Source organism: Ovis canadensis, chromosome 13 (genome assembly GCF_042477335.2).
Source record: "Ovis canadensis isolate MfBH-ARS-UI-01 breed Bighorn chromosome 13, ARS-UI_OviCan_v2, whole genome shotgun sequence".
Lineage (NCBI taxonomy): Eukaryota > Metazoa > Chordata > Mammalia > Artiodactyla > Bovidae > Ovis > Ovis canadensis.
The window spans coordinates 79,246,214-79,263,701 of NC_091257.1; the positions used below are offsets into that span (position 1 = coordinate 79,246,214).

At 35.7% G+C, this 17,488-nt stretch overlaps 1 protein-coding gene across 4 annotated transcripts in view; it reads left to right on the forward strand.

Annotated features, from left to right (window-relative positions):
* Window positions 1-15,135, forward strand: part of ITCH (itchy E3 ubiquitin protein ligase) — a 99,908-nt gene extending 84,773 nt beyond the window's left edge. For all 4 annotated transcript variants that reach the window (XM_069548373.1, XM_069548372.1, XM_069548371.1 and 1 more), the window contains 5 exons: window positions 3,070-3,190; window positions 3,994-4,098; window positions 6,089-6,185; window positions 9,832-9,904; window positions 12,517-15,135. In XM_069548373.1, coding sequence (XP_069404474.1) covers window positions 3,070-3,190; window positions 3,994-4,098; window positions 6,089-6,185; window positions 9,832-9,904; window positions 12,517-12,616 — 496 coding nt within the window. In that variant the 3' untranslated portion in view covers window positions 12,617-15,135. The remainder of the gene's footprint in view (window positions 1-3,069; window positions 3,191-3,993; window positions 4,099-6,088; window positions 6,186-9,831; window positions 9,905-12,516) is intronic.
* Window positions 15,136-17,488: the final 2,353 nt, after the last annotated feature.

Consider the following 17,488-nt stretch of genomic DNA (forward strand, 5'->3'; position numbering starts at 1 on the left):
CAATTTTATATGCAGATGTTTTTGTGGGGAATATTGAAAGATCAGGTAAAATTTTTAAGTAAAATGATTTTCTCTGTATATTCTCTTATGCTTTGCTTTCATACTTTTAGTCTCGAGTTATTAGTTCACTCACATATTCTCAGCACTAGTTCTGTCAGATATGGGTGAGATTTCACATAACTGCTGCTGCTTGAATTCCTGCTTCTGGATCTCTTGCCTGTTTTTCTATTTTTCAAATGTTAATATATCCTCTCCAACTTTCTTGTGATTAATATTTGCATGACATATCTTCCTCTATGCTTTATTTTCAATCCTTTGTCTTTCTGTTTAAAGTATGTTTCTTACAAGCAGAATATTTTAGGTCTTATTATTTTTATCCAGTCTGATAATCTTTATTTTTAATTGCAATTAGTACATTTAAGTTGAATGTTGTTACTGACATGATTGGATTTAAATTTGCCACCTTGCTATTTGTTTCTTCTTTTTCCCAATTTCTTTTGTTCCTCGTTTCCTACCCTCCTTTGTATTAATAATTTCTAGTTTTCTTTTTATATATCTTTGGTGTTTTTCTTCGCTATACCTCTTTAATTTTTTAATGATTGCTCTAATGAAAATATACATCCTTAACTTACCACTTTTAATTAATTTTACACTGCTACATTCATATGTGTAACATTGTACTAATATACTAATATATTATAAGAGGCTCATAATAGTATAATTTTATCTCACTTCAGCCATTTGTGCTATTTTTATCATTGTATTTCTGATGTTTATAGCCCCATAATACTATTTTCTTGCTTTAAGAAATCAATATATTTTAAAAGAAATTAAGGAATAGTAGTCTTTTATATTTACTCACATTACCATTTCTAGTTTTCTTCATTTTTTTCTGCAGATACATTTTTTCACCTGGAATCATTTCGCTTTAGCTTTAAAAACTTCCTTCACCATTTCTGTTAATGTGTGCTTGCTGGCAGTGAATTGTCTCAGCTTTTATCCGAAAATACTTGTATGTCACTTTCAATATTTGAAGGATATTTTCACTCGATTTAGAATTCTAGGTTTGTAGTTGTTGTTGTTGTTGTTGTTTTTAGCACTTTCTTTCAATGCTGTTATTCCATTATTGGCTTCTGTTTTTGATGATATGAGCCATTGTTTTTATTTTCTAGATGAAGTATATGCTTTCTTCTCTGGCTTTTAAAACATTTTGTTTTTTTAAGCATTTTTACTCTGCTGTATCTAATTGTGATTGCTTTTATATTTATCCTTTCTGGCATTTTGTAAGCTTCTTGTGATTGATGCCATTTTAGCAGTTATGCAAAATTTTTGTGCTTTCTCTCTATAGATGTTCCTTTTGCTTTGGCTCCTTTCATTCTTCAGAGACTTCAGTTACATGTATATTTAACCTTTGATATTATCCCAGATGGTGTTTATATTTTTTACATTTTCTCTGTGATTCAGTTTGGGCCATTTTGATTGATCTGTCTTTGAATACAGTGCTCTTAAACTCATCCAATTAAATTTTCATTTCAGATATTCTTAAATTTCCATTTGGTTCTTTCAAGAGTTTCTGTGTTGAGAATCTTTATCTCTTCATACAGTTTGTCCATCTTGTCCTCTAAATTATTTAATACATTTTAATAGTTTTTTAAAAGTATTTACTAACTTCAACATTGGGCTATCAGTTTTCCCAGTTATTATTTATGGACTTTTTTCACTTATGAGTCACGTTTTTCAGCTTCTTTACACATGTAGGCATTTTTTCATTATGGATAACACATGGTAGAGACTCTGAATTCTTTCTTTTTTTTCTTTGAAGTATATTGAGTTTTGTTTTGACAAAAAGTTAAGGACAGATCACATTCATTTTGTGGATGCTTGCTAGAGCTACTCTATTTCCATTTTGCTTTTAATCCTAAAACATATTCTTCATTCCTTAGAACAGTGGAACACCCAGGTATTTTCCATGTAACTTGTGAGAATTAAACTTAAATTCTGTCTCTGCAGCACTAGGTGACTACCAAAATTTCTGCTTGGGTCTTTGACTCTCCAGTTGTTCACTGGACAGGGTTCCCTGGCATCTCATCATTTTGCACATGTGTATTTAGGAGTCAGTTAAGGATTTGAAGTGTATTTGAAGTGCAGATTTCAGAACTCCCTCTGTCTTTTTTCTTTCAGGGATTTTTCTGTGGCTGCTTTGGCAGCTTTAAGCTGTCAACCTTATGTCTCCACAGCCCAGTGATACTGTTGCTTTTGAGTTTCATTTCTCTGTGCTCTATGTAAACTGTCAGTGCCCTCCGAGGAAAAATGTAGTAAATGTGGCTTTGCTCCAGTGTGCCAGGCTCCTTCAGGAATCTTGTCCCCACCAGTTTCTGCCTGCCTTTGGTTTCTATCTGATGCCTTCAGACATTTGATATCTATTATTTGCCCAGTGTTTATAATTATAATCACCAGGGAGATTGGTCCAATACAACCAACACTGCTATTTTCCAAAATTTCAGAGTTTAATGAACTTTAGAACTTTTGTTGTCTGAAATTGTCATCAAGTAATCAAATGCCTAAAATATGTGTTTGTTTGCTCATTAAAGTCATTCTGTAACAAAGCAGAAAGTTTTTTATTTGATGTGATTTTAACTGTTCATATTGATACGTGTCTTTGTAGATGAAAATTAGAAGAAAATTGAATCTGATACAGTCAGTATGTCCAAAAATTTGAGTCAGTCAGTAGAAGTTGAGCATTGAATATTTGATATAAAGGAATTATTGTTACCTTTTTTGTGTGATGATAGAAATATAGTTTGTTTCTTGAAAAGAGACTAATAGAAATATATACTAAAATACTTGTTTAAGATGAAATTACATGCTGTCTAGGGTATGGATAGAAGCATAATGAAATAAGATTGGTATTGTCTTGAAGCTAAGATATCTGTACATAGGGTTCATTTATTTTGCTTATATGTATTTGATACTTTTCATAGTAAAGTTTTAAAAAATTATTTTTATACTCAAAATTTAAAGGTAAAATCTAAACTTCCTCATAGTCCTTTTTTTATAATTACTTACCAGAATGGTAGCTGAATGGAGATTGTCTCGTGGTGTTGAAGAACAGACGCAAGCTTTCTTTGAGGGCTTTAATGAAATTCTTCCCCAGCAATATTTACAGTACTTTGATGCAAAGGAATTAGAGGTAATGAGTTCTCCTTTCCTCTGAAGCATGCTGGTAAATAATGCTTCACGTATCTGTTTTCAACTCACTTCACTATCTTTCCAATGGCAGTAATATTTTTTTCTTCTGGCAGTATGTTTCTGAAGAATCCCCAGTGGTTAAAAGTCTATAGTTTATCCAAAAAATATAAAATTTTGCCAAAGGTATTAGGACCTCTGCCCAGTGAGGAACTTATTCACCTGAATATGTGTATATATGATACCAAACATGGAAACTCAACTTTTATATATAAGTTCAGTTCAGTCGCTCAGTCATGTCCGACTCTTTGCGACCCCATGAATTGCAGCACGCCAGGCCTCCCTGTCCATCACCAACTCCCGGAGTTCACTCAGACTCACATCCATCGAGTCAGTGATGCCATCCAGCCATCTCATCCTTTGTTGTCCCCTTCTCCTCCTGCCCCCAATCCCTCCCAGCATGAGTCTTTTCTAGTGAGTCAACTCTTCGCATGAGGTGGCCAAAGTACTGGAGTTTAAGCTTTAGTATCATTCCTTCCAAAGAAATCCCAGGGCTGATCTCCTTCAGAATGGACTGGTTGGATCTCCTTGCAGTCCAAGGGACTCTCAAGAGTCTTCTCCAACACCATAGTTCAAAAGCATAATATAGCTAAAAGTTTGATGAAATTCTTGACACACACATTTTTAGCTAAAGCCTCCTGATTAATTTTTGAAAATCATTTAATATTAGTCTTATCTACGTCTAACATTTTTATATAGGTTGTACATTTACCTAAAGAAACTATCTTGTCTTTTTTATCCCTAAAGGTTCTTTTATGTGGGATGCAAGAGATTGATTTGAATGATTGGCAAAGACATGCCATCTACCGTCATTATACTAGGACAAGTAAACAGATCATGTGGTTTTGGCAGGTTTGTCTCAGTTTCTTTCTTATGGAAGATAAACCATAACTTTGTAGAAAATGCTTACCACATATGGAAATGAGTAATAGAACAAAATGTACCAGTATGTTCAGGGTCCTCATTCCATTTTATGCATTGTAATAAGTGAATACAGCATTCTTTGACTGTTGCTTGGCAACACATGCCTTGTACCTTTGCCTAGAGAATAAGATAACGCCAGATAATAACATTCCCCTGCATTTGATCTAAATGCTTTGAGGATTGTATAGAATTGGCTGAACTATGATTTTCATTATTCTTATCTCATTAAGAATTATTTAATGTTTAGAACTTAGAGGCCCTTGGTTTGGAATCATAATGGTGTCTCCTCAAAAATTTCTGCTACAAGCACCTGAAAAATTGCTCACTAATCATTAGAAAAGTGCAAATCAAAACTAAAGTGAGATGTACACCCATTAAGGTGTTTAATAACACCCATTTAAGGTGTTGTTAAAAAAAATGAAAAATATTCATCCTTGGCAAGGATGTGGAGAAATTGGGATTCCTCCTACATTGCTGGTGACAATATAAAATGGTATACCACTATGGAAAACAGTTTGGTGGGTCCTCAAAATGTTAAACATAGAATTATCTTATGGTTCAACAATATATTCTTTTGGTCATACCCAAAAGAATTTAAGGCAGGAACTCAGATACTTATCGTATAACTATGTTCATAATCAGCATTATCCATACTAGCCAAAAGGTGGAAGCAACTTAAAATGTCTATCAACAGATGACTGGATAAACAAAATGTGATATGTACATACGATGCAATATTGTCCAACCTTAAAAAGAAAGGAAATTCTAACACAGGCTATAGCATGGATGAGCCTTAAGGATATAATGCTAAGTGAAATTAGCCACAAAAGGACAAATATTGTATGATTCTACTTGCATGAAGTATCTAGAATAAGCAAATTTATAGATACAGAAAGTAGAATAGAGTTTACCAAGGACAGGGGAGAAGGAAGGCAGAAGCAAGGAGGAAAGTTTAAAGAAATGAGTTTTTGTTTGGTAAACTAAAGTTCTGGAAATGGTGGCGATGGTTACACAACAGTGTGAATGTATTTAATGTCATTGAATTGAATACTTAAAATGGTAAATTTTTATTTTATATATATTTAACCACAGTAAAAAAAAATTTTTTTTAATGCCTGCTTTTTATGTAAAGAAACTTATAAGAAGGGAAGGGATATTTGTATACTTCTGGATGATCCACGTTGATGTATGGCAGAAACCAATACAATATTGTAATTATCCTTCAATTAAAAATAAATTAGAAAAAAATAAAAATAAAAAAAAATAGGAAAAAACTCATAAGCTGAAATGACCAAGCTTGTATAAGTTAGTACCGTAAGATAAAAATTCTTTACAAAAAATTTTGCTGAGCCAAAATTCTTGTGCTGCAGGCTAGAAAGCATTCTCTAGAAACTTAATGTTTTGAGTCAGGGTTGTAGGAGTTAAAAGCCACATAATTCTGGCAACACATAGCTATACCAAAACATAAAGAACATTGAGAGAAGAACATTCCTGGGATATAACCAGGTCAGAATTTGTCAGCTTAATTTCATTTGTTCATAAAACCAAAAAGTCTGTTCTAACTCAAACTTTGCGTCCTTTGTAACCACATGTATGTCTGTGGGACAGGCAGATCTAGGGGTAAAAGGAGGGGTGCCCTAGAGGAGCGGATCTTGAGGCTGCACGAGTAGGGTGCTCTCGAGCCCAGGGCACTCTTCTTTTTCTATTTACCTATAAGGTTGTGGTACTAGGATTGGTATTGGTGGAGGGGGCTGATTAGTGGGGCTTTTGACAAGCAGGAAGCAGCTCTACCATCCACGGTGATAGGTGCATTTTCTGGTGCATCTGACCCTGGCAGTTCAACTAAGATATGAAATGATCTTTTTTCCTTTTTTGTTTAGTATTCTGAATGCATACTCTTTTAATGTGCTTTTAACAGTTTGTTAAAGAAATCGATAATGAGAAGAGAATGCGGCTTTTGCAGTTTGTTACTGGGACCTGCCGACTACCAGTTGGAGGATTTGCTGACCTCATGGGTATGTCTACAGGATCACACTGCTGTTACCTTAATGTGTAGACAGTATATCAGAAATAACAAAGTATAGCTATTTTCTTAATTAGATACAGTTAACTGGGATTTGTGTCAACTTTTAAATCACTTTGTAATCCGTATCTCAAAAATGTTTAATTCTTAGGCTAGACTCCACATTGTTCAGTCATTTGGCAAACATTTCAGTGTCTCCTGTGAGCCAGCCACTGTTGTTTGTATTATATTTTAATGACTTATTTACTACTCTTCCCTGTTACATCTGGAGCTGCTTGAGATATAGATCCATATCTTCCATCTTTTTATTTCTAATGCCTGTCACATAATAGTCACTGATTAAATTGTATGTTGTTTAGAAATGAATGACTATAAGAATATTTTGTGATTAAATAATAAGTAAATTCAGGTCTTTATTTAACACTAACAATATGCAAGTAGCATGGGAGGATAGAAGTTGGAATCCTTAAGTCTGCTAGAAAAAGAGTCAAAATTAAAGAATCAAGTAGGTGACTTCCCTGGCAGTCCAGTGGTGAAGACTCAGCACTGCCAACACAAGGGACGCAAATACAATCACTGTCCGGGGGAGTAGGATCCCATGTGCCCTGTGGTATAGCCAAAAGGTAAAAAAAGTAGATCAAGTAGATGATTTTGGATAGTGCGTTGAACCAGTTCAAGACTTTAAAAACCAGACCGAAAGAATTTGGACATTACTTAGAGTTTTGGAAGCTCTGGGAGCTTTTTGAAGACAGAATTTGCTGAAGCTGAATTTTAGGAAGACTTGATAGTATAGCATGCAAATAGAAAAGCATGGAAATAGGAAGAAACCATTAGAGCTATGATAAAAAACTGATCTTAAGAGAGAAAATAGGGATGGAAAAAGCAGAAATAAGAGGAGTTCCAAAGGCAGAAGTAAAACTTGATTAGAAGATTAAATAAAAAGGAAGAATGCTCACATTTTATGCAACATGGAGAAGCTGTGGAGTGTAAGGAATCTGCTAAGTGTAAGGTGACTGTCAGAAGACCAAGTAGAAAATTTCAATGAGAGGACAGTTTTACAAGTGTTGAGTTTAGAGGTAAGAGTTAGAGAAAGTAGACTCATAAGAGCAGTGAAGCAGTGACATTTGAAGCTGTGAGAATGGATGGGCTTGTGCAGAAATAGAATACAAAGAATAGAGGGCTGATGCTTAAAAACATGTGTATTCAGGGTTGAGACAGAACTGCCCTAGAGGCAGAGGAGAGGCCAGGGAGTAAAAAAGAAAAATATTTTAGTCTCTCCGAAGCAATATAGAAGGGAAGTTTTTATCTAGTGCTGCAGAGAAAGAAGTCTCAAAAAGGATAATTTCCAAGTACCTTTTGGGAGAGGTCACCTTTGAGAATGCTCTCTAGTTTGAAAAAGAGAGACCATGTTGGGGTTTGGAGAGGTTAAGGAATAGTGACTAAAAGGAAGAAAAAAATGCTACAAGTTTCTCAATAAAAACTGGGAACTTGATTATGAAAAAAATAAGAACTAGGTCTTAGAAATAATATTAGGATTGGGTGGAGTAGTCTGAAGCAATACAGAAGGATACTTTTGGAAGACATACAGTGAAATTGTGATTCATCAAATTTTAGAGGACAATTAGTTTAACCTCCCTTCCACCCAGTATAGGAAAAGAAAGTTGTAAGAGTAAAGTATATAATAATTAAATCTGGTGGATCTTGACCTTATCAGGTCTAATATCCCATTTTTGTAACATATTTATATCTTTAATATTATATAATGAAGTTGGTAGATATGAGTGTATCTATAACCTCCAGAAAATACATAACACTAACTGTAATATCGTGAAGTTTTTAAGTGATTTATGAAGAAATTATATTTATTTCAGTACATGTATATCTGGGAAACTATTAGAAGACACAAAAAGTTGTTCCTGTTTAAATGAGCTGATCTAAGAGAAGGTCAGAAGCTCTTTGTATATAAGAATTACTGAAATATGAAAGAACAGATAGAAAAGGTAAAAAATAATAGACAAAAAAAATTAGTGTAAGAGAAAGAGGGAAATAGCCTAAATGAATTAAGGATAATATACTTGCCAAAATATAGCTGATTAAAATAGAGGAAAAATGAGGTAGAACTTAAAGTATAGTGTCTAACCATGGAATTCCAGGATAAGTCCAGGCTCTGATATTTAGGACTTCCCTGGTGGCTCAGACGGTAAAGCGTCTGTCTACACTGCGAGAGACCTGGGTTCGATCCCTGGGTCGGGAAGATTCCCTGGAGAAGGAAATGGCAATCCACTCCAGTACTATTGCCTGGAAAATTCCATGGACAGAGGAGCCTGGTAGGCTACAGTCCATGGGGTCGCAAAGAGTCGGACACGACTGAGCGACTTCACTTTCACTTTCTGATATTTAAAAGGCCTCAGACCTTTTTAAAGTTGAAATAGGTTGAAAAATAGGAATAAACGTGCAGGAGTCTATGTGAAGGTTGTTTGGTTTAGGGACAGTTGTCAGTAAGATTGAAAACAATAGACAGCCTAAAATTTCAGTTTATGTTTACAACATGATGTCTTACAAGTCCATAAAATTTTAGAAAGCATCCAGGGTAACTGATATTATTTGTCAAATAGCCTTTATCAGTGAAATTCACTGAGAATCCTTCATTTCATATTTCTCTGTTTTGATATTTGATTCAGTCTATTAATAGTAATCCAGACTCTACTGTTATATACTAATTAGCACTATTAAACTTGTCATCTGTGTGGCTAGAAATGCTATAATACATGGAGAGAATGTGCAGTACATAAACTAATGATTGCAAGCTCAATTATTATTTTAGCTATCCTATTTCATAATCACCATATCTTATGTTACTGGGCTTTTCACATAACTACTTAAGAAAACACTTCAGTGTTAGTAGATGCAAAAGTACTACCAGTTTATATTAGTATTGTGTTTAGTCAGGTGGAACATGAGGAAATTCTTTGGCTTGACTTATTTTACCCACGGCAGAACATTAAATATGCCTGGCACTGTCTTATTCAAAAGTCCAGTAGTACTTCCAATCCTTGTGACCACCAATAAATGCTGCTTAGGGGGCAGTAGTGATGTTTTTAGAAAACTAGTACTAAAAGATAACCATTAACAGCCGACTCAAGATAAATGAGAGGCAAGAGCTGGGTAAAAAGGGGGTAAGGGTACACCCTACTGGACCTATTGAATTCACTAGGTAGTTTACATTTTCTAAAGTTGTCACAGTTTTCTATTTAAGTCAAGTTTTATAAGATAGTGAGTTTTAAGTTTCCCTGTTTAAAACTGAAATTAAACTTTTTATGCATTCTATTCTTATGTGAGATATTATTAATTAGAGCATTCTGGTGTTCTAGCTAAGGGGTGTAGATGAAACTGCATTTTCTCCTCCTTAGCATGTATTAACAATATGGTTCTCAAACTTGAGCACTCATCAGAATCATCTGGAAGCTTGTTAAAATATTGTTGCTGAGCCTCACCCCTAGAGTTTTTGATTCAGTTCAGTTGGGCCCTATGTATTTGTGATTCGTAAGTTCCCTGGTGATGCTGATACAGCTGAATTGGGGATAGCAATTTGAGAACCATTACACTATCAAACTGTTGATGATTTCACTACATTTTAGGGAGCAATGGGCCACAGAAGTTCTGCATTGAAAAAGTCGGGAAAGAAAATTGGTTGCCTAGAAGTCATACCTGGTAAGTAAAATCAGAAAGAGTGTTTATGTATAACTGAAACTCTTTACTGTTCACCTGAAACTAACACAACAATTTAATCAACTATACTCCAAAATAAAAATTTTAAAAAGTGTAGAAAATAGCCTTTTCTCATTTATCTTGTATATACTAAAGCATGTTACAAATTAGAAATGAAATATTTTCCCCATGGTATTGAATTATTTTTAACAGCTTTAGTGACATATAATTTATGTAACAAAAAACTTACCCATTTTAATCTAGTAATATTTAGTAGATTTTCAAAGAAGTAACCGTCACTACAGTCCAGTTTTAGAGTATTTCTGTCACCCCAAAACAGTCCCTGTTACCAATTTACAGTTAATCCCTTTTCTCACCACTGCATTTTTTTTTTTTAAATGTGATATTTAGGAAACACTTCAACATTTCTCTGTAGACAGAGGAGGAAATCAAATCTAGGTAGCTATAGAGAGAGATACTCTTAGCATAGTGACAGAAATAATATTTTCTTATTATAAATGTAGTTTAACCGCATTTCCAAAAATGTACAAAACTAAAAACCCCAATCTTAACTCAAATACAAAATGTCGGAATTCAATGTAATGCCAACAATATTTGCACTTTATTTTGTGAGACATTTCAGTAGTCATATATAGACCTTGCTGGACATTTGTGTATTTTCCCTATCTGCCCTTTTTATGAGAGGGCAATGGCAACCCACTCCAGTACTCTTGCCTGGAAAATCCCATGGATGGAGGAGCCTGGTAGGCTGCAGTCCATGGGGTCGCTAAGAGTCAGACATGACTGAGCGACTTCACTTTCACATTTCCTTTCATGCATTGGAGAAGGAAATGGCAACCCACTCCAGTGTTCTTGCCTGGAGAATCCCAGGGACGGGGGAGCCTGGTGGGCTGCGGTCTGTGGGGTCACACAGAGTCAGACACGACTGAAGTGACTTAGCAGCAGCAGCAGCACCAGCAGCCCTTTTTATGCTCTTGTGTGCTCTTTTGTATTTTCATTAATACGACTTTTTAAAACAGCTTGGCATGTTTGTTGAAGAATCGGTTGACCATAAACACATGGGTTTATTTTTGAATTCTCACGTCTTTTCCATTGATCTTTATTTGTCCACGGTGACAGTAACATTGTGTTGATTATTATCTTTTCAGTAAGTTTTGATATTAGATATGCATTCTCCAACTTTTTTCAAGATTGTTTCTGCTCTTCTGGGTCCTTTGGATTTCCATATGAATTGTAGGATCAGCTTGTCCAATTCTGCAGAGAGATCAGCTGGGATTTTGATACAAATTGATTGATTAATTTAGGGGAGTATTGCCATCCTAACCGTATTATCTTCTGACTCTGAATATCAGGTGTCTTTCCCTTTACTTAGATGTCTGATGTATTTCAACAGTGTTTTGTAGTGTTTATTACATAAGTCCTTCTTTTCTTTTGAAAAATTTATTCCTAAGTATTTTATTCTTTTAGAAACTATTATAAATGGAATTGTTCTCTTAATTTCACTTAAGATTATTCATTGCTAGTATATCGAGATACAGTTGATTTTCTTACACTCATCTTGTACACATATGTTTTGATTTGACTTTTGTCCCTTTTTTTAAACTTGGAACACACTGTGCCATTACGTTATTGTGAACAGCTTATCTCAGTCATGCATGAAAACCAGTCTCATTACTTTTTCAAGTTCCATGTTTTTATTTGTTCATTTCTATAACTAAATTTAGTTTCCCTTTGTGGTTACATTATTTCATCTGTTACCAAGTATCTGTTGAGTGAGTGCTCAGTCATGACTGACACTTTGTGATTCCATGGATCACAGCCTTCCAGCCTCTTTTGTCCATGAAATTTTCCCAGCAAGAATACTAGAGTGGGTTGCCATTTCTTCCTCCAGGGGATCTTCCCAACCCACCCAAGGATCAAACTTATGTCTCCTGTGTCTCCTGCATTGGCAGGCAGCTTCTTTGCGACTGAACTGCCTGGGAAGCCCGCCAAATATCTCCCTGCACTTATCCTAAAACTATAGCAGAAGGCCAAGGCTTTAGGGCAGATTCACTGCCTGTACCTTGTGAAAGTGTCCTTAATATGCCCCCAAATTAGAAGATATCTTTTAAAATTCACAGTTAAGAATAAGAGAAAGTCAGTAGGGCCAGCATATTAGATATGAGAGCAGAAAATATTTTTATTGTTAATGGGGTATGTTTAAAACCTTTTGATAAGAGACCTATGACCCACAAAGCCTAAAGTATTAATGTTTACCATCTAGCCCAAACAGCAAATGTTTGTTGGCCACGTTTGATTATAGAGTAAATGGGAAAGTTTAAGAGGACTGGCATTTTACTGTGTACCTATTGAGCATCTGGTACTATGCTGTATATGCTTATTTCTTCTTTATTGTATCCTGAGAGGTAAATACTGTTAACTTTCATTTTACCAAAGAAAAAAGACTCAGAAAAGTTAAAAAAACAAAAACAACAAAAAAAACACAGGTGCCCAAGGGCCCAGTGATGGAGCTGAGATTTCGACCTAATTTTGCCTGGCTTTGAAACCATTGTTAGTATATATCCTTTTCTCAAGGTAACAATTCTTTCTTTTAGTTTTAACCGCCTGGACCTGCCACCCTACAAGAGCTATGAGCAACTGAAGGAAAAGCTGTTATTTGCTATTGAAGAAACAGAAGGCTTTGGACAAGAGTGAATTCTGAGAGCCTGCACCACCAAAGGACAAGAACTTATTTGCAACGATTGTCCTTTTCCTTCTTTACCTATTGCACACTTGTAAAATTGGACTGTGACTGTTTAGAGAGTTACCTTGAGTGTAAGTAAATTAATGTTATCATTGAGATTTACCTCCCAGTGATTCTGGGTTTCTTCTCAGTGTTTTCAGAAATCAGATCTGCAAATGACTTAGTCATAAACCTTACTTACCATGAGATTAACACAGCAATGAAATCTGCCTTGTCTTATTCCACTAGATTGTTTCCTTAACAAAAAATTTGTGTATGTGTCTCAGAAGTCTCACTTAGGTTTTTTTTCTTTTAGAGATTCTGAAAATATGCAGGGAATTTCCACGGTAACTAAAATATGTAAGATCTACCTATTACACCTCATGGAAAGAGGTATTTGTTTAATACAGCCCAGCTTCTGAGGTTGTGAGCAAACTTCCGGCTTGTGCTCTCCCTCTTCTTTCAGCCTGGCCTGACTGTTGTTTTTCCTTTCCGGAGCATGAAATCCATGCATCGTTTGATGTTATCCCTAGAAAAGAGATGCTAGACTCTTGTATCTCACCACAAAGTAGTTTTGTTAATTTGAATTCAGAGAGAAGTTGGTCCCGGTCTACAAATGACTTAACACTCTTCATTTGGAAATTTGATTGTTTTAATTGCCTTGCAAATACTAAACTGCACAAACAATATTGACACTATGCTGCCTTCACTGTAGAGGAAAAAAAAAAGCCAATTTTTGGAATTAATTTGGGTGAATTTATCGAAGGCCATCGACAGTTTTTGTATGTTCCTGTATATCGATTCCATCTTTAAATTTCACCATAATCCAACAGTTCCAGTTACATTTAACTCCTGCTAAGGAGTTCAAATTAGAGTGCTTTCTAATCCAACTAGAGGTCAATGAAAATATCTATAAAATCACATTTTCATTAGGGAAGAAGAGCTGTGGTACTGGCTAAAAAAGCAAATAATGCATTTATAGCAGGACGTTTCTAGTGACCACAGAAATGTATCATTGTCTGTGTGAATTAAAACTTCACAAATTGACAGTTTCTCTGACAAATGTTACAGTAGTTACTTCCATTCTCTCTTGTCCTGATTTGGATTTTCTGTTCACCTCTAACAATTTTAACAGGTTTTTCCCATGACTATTTAACATTAGATTGCTCTGTTAGTAACTGATTAATGCACTTTGACCTTCTCTGTGGTCATTTTTTTTAACTTAGCCTGCTTAGACTTAGCAAGATGACTGCTGTCAGAGGACAGTGGGAGAAAGCCTAAGCCAGCTGAGTGCCTATCATAACTGAACTTATAACCTAATATCTCATGAAATAGGGACTTTGGCAGGTTTCAGTAGCATAGCATGAAAAAGTAACATTGAGCCAAAAATAAGCAAATAGCAAACCCCTGTTCTATTTGGAAAGGAAATGGGGGTTTTTGTCCCTAACTGCTCTTCCTTTTACATCTTGAAACATTGACAAAAACATTTCTAAACTTGTATATCTGTATTCTAAAACACTGCCATCATAAAGCAGACATGTGAGTGAAAGGGTTGCCTCATCCAGAAGTTGTTGTGTAAAGGGAGAGATGGGGCAGCTCCCCCCAGTCCCATCTTTATTTTGATTTTATTCTACATAGTCCAGGAAGTGTACTATGGTCTCTAAAAGCCCTAGTTTTTCAAAGTGACTCTGCCTTTTGTTGGTAGGGGGCAAAAAACTATTGCTTTGTCTTACAGAGCGAATGTCTGCCAACTACCCATTCATTATATGTCTGAACTTTGGTAATATATGGCCATGGAGATTAAACCTTCTATAAAGACTTCCTATTGAGGTGAATGCTCATATTGAAATGTAGTTACCTACAATATTTACTAGAGATTTATGAGATTAAATTAAGAGATAATGTAAGAAAGTAGACTTTTTTGTTCTACATAATGCTTGATGATTCATTTAGGGACCTAGAAATATTGTGCGAAAATGTATAAATATCATCCAAAAGGCTTTCTGCCCTATATTTTTAAAATACAGAATAGTTATATATGAAGTAGTCCCGGCCCTAGTTCTATAGGGCTTGGCTATTAATATTTTTATGGAAGAAATGTTTAGTTCTGGAAAAGGTAAATGCTTGTATATATTTTTGCAGCCTGAGATCTCCCTTACTCCATTTCTTCCTTTAATTTAAATGGCCACATGTATATGTCTTTCCCTGCTGTGTTAGGAAAATGGGGGCTGGATATCCCAAGAATCAGAGGTTATATAAAAATACTGCAGATAGACAGCAGACATAAGTATCTACCAAATGCTATCTTAAATTTTGGTCCAAACTGATCATTTGGAAATAGATTTATTGTAAGTGTTTAATTAGAACGATTTCTTAAATCTGAACTAAATTGCTTTTAGAGTCCTTTTTCTTTGTAAGCATTGTAAATGCTAATAAATCCTGTTAATTTTTTTACTGCATGTTATGTTGAAATAAAAACAAAGTAAAATGAGCAATTGCCTTATTCTTCTGCTCTTTTGGGAGGTTGGGGAAGGCAGTGTTTCACATAGCCTGGGTGAGGAGGGAAGGACCTTACTTGTTTTATCAAATAGATTGATTTAAAACTGGTCCAGCAGCTCATAATAATGAATTCCTGCTCTGGCTTTTATGATCTTAAATCAGAGTGCAGGAGAATTTTAATTTCATAAGACTTACAATAACTCTATTTAAAAGTTTGTGTACTAATTTTTCATCAAGAGATTGACATACCAATGTCATTTCATCAGAAATTTTAGTGAAACATGACTCACCAGCCCATAGAGGTTCATCCTAAATCAACTATGTCAATTAGGCCCACTCTGCCAATTTTTTATTTACCTGGTTAATAACTTGAAATGTTATTAGGGATGACTTGTGGAATTAGACTTCTGTTTTTCATATCCCTCCTTGTTTTGGATGTAACTCCACCCTTTTAAATTCCTTTAGGTTAACTACTTGTATTTAATATTGTTGGCATCTCCAGCCTCCCCCCCCCCCCATTTATTTTTTTAGTTGCTTTCAGAATTATTTGTATATATGCTATGCTTTTGTTAACCAAAAATGGAATAGCAGCACTGGATTGTATATTATTGTATTGGAGTTCCTTTGTTTTCTTAAATTGTCATTTCAAATACTCAGGTAACTCTACAAATACCATAGGGAGTCAAGTGCTGTTATAAAGGTCCTGCAGTGGGCTCCTTCACTTGCGTTTCCTAAAAGATGTAAGACTGTTTACAATTAAACTTTTTGGTCCTTCCTTTGCACACTTTGCTATTAGTCTTGAATAAGGTTTTCCCCACCTGCAGGGAAGTCTTTTATGTGACCAGGATGTATAGATTTCTCCCCCTCTACTTTCGTACGTGGGCAAGTTACTGCCTGTCTGTGCTTGGAGTAGATGGGAGAAAAACTAGAAAGGCTCGGGTGAGACTGGATTTGGTGCCTGTGTTGAAGAGAACCAAGATGAAGATGTCTCCTTTTCTGGCACAACTAAGGGTGCCCTAAGACAGAATCTCAGCCATGGGTGCTCAACAGAGAATCACCAGCTAGTTAACAAGATTTTTTCTTATTAGGAAACCAAGTGGTCATGCTGTTATTTAAAACTGACCCAGTGGAAAGACGCTAAGAGAAGTGGGGTTTGTTTTTTTTTTTTAATTTATTTTAATATGGTGATCTAACGGTGACTGGAAGACAGGTTCCTTGGAGATCCTTCAAAGTAGACCTTATCGTCTTTAATCTGTCCTATATAAGCAGCTAGGAAGCTCTAGTTTCACCGTTGCTAAGGAAAAGAGGGAAGAAGACGTGTTTCCCCCAGCATGAGGAAATCCTCCCTGGGAAAATAAGTAGTTATTTTTACTGAACATTTGGCTTTCCAGCCCCAAACTCTTCAAAGCATCAAACTGGGACTCAGCTGTGGCTGACTGGTTGCTAGTCTCTGGACTTACAGAAAGAGGATCTCATGTTGTAGAACTCCGGAACAGAAACTGCTGTCACTCCCAGCTCATTTCATTGGTCAGTTTCCATGTGTCTGTAAAGCTTCTTTGTGGTCAGGACATTTAAGGGGAGGATCCATGGGAATCTTTCAGGTCTTAAGTGGAGACCTAGGAAGGACAGTATTGGTCCCCCATGAACAAGTTCCCATTGCGCAAAGATGCTGTGAGCATCAGGGTTTCCTCAAAACAACTCACAAGGAAGGGACCTTGAAAATTTTTAGTCACTCCTGCAGATAAGTGAAAACAGCCACGCTGTTACTTTCCTCATTTCTAATTCAGACCTCTTCTGTTTGTCTTGTCTACCCTAGCAACCAATATCACACCTCTATTCACTTACTCCGGGACAACTCTCAGCATTTATTACTATATCTCAAACACTCAGATATGTAACATGCACTGTCATTTAGTGTTCCTGGTCACTTTACAGATGAATGATCATCTCTGTTTTACAGAAAATAGGTTCAAGATGATTGAGAAACTACAAGGGTCCTTAGCTGTTATGGCAAGGGTACAAATTGGAATCCAGGACTGTCTGACTCCAAAGACTGTGTGCTTAAACATTTTGCTGTACTTCTACTTAACAGCAACTCTGGGAGTCTTCTGTAACTAGTTCTATCTAATTGGCCTTCAAATCCTGTTAAGTCCATCTCCAAAACTTGAGAATCATTTCTTTCAGAGCTGCCCCCATTGCCACAGCCCACATCTTCATCCCTACCCTCATTGACTGTAGCAACTTGTCATTACTTTCATTCTCTCTGGTCCATTCCAGTCCGTTTGTGCTGCCTCAGAATGATCTGTGGAAGACTTTAGTCTCAAATAGTTCTCCCTAGTGGTTCC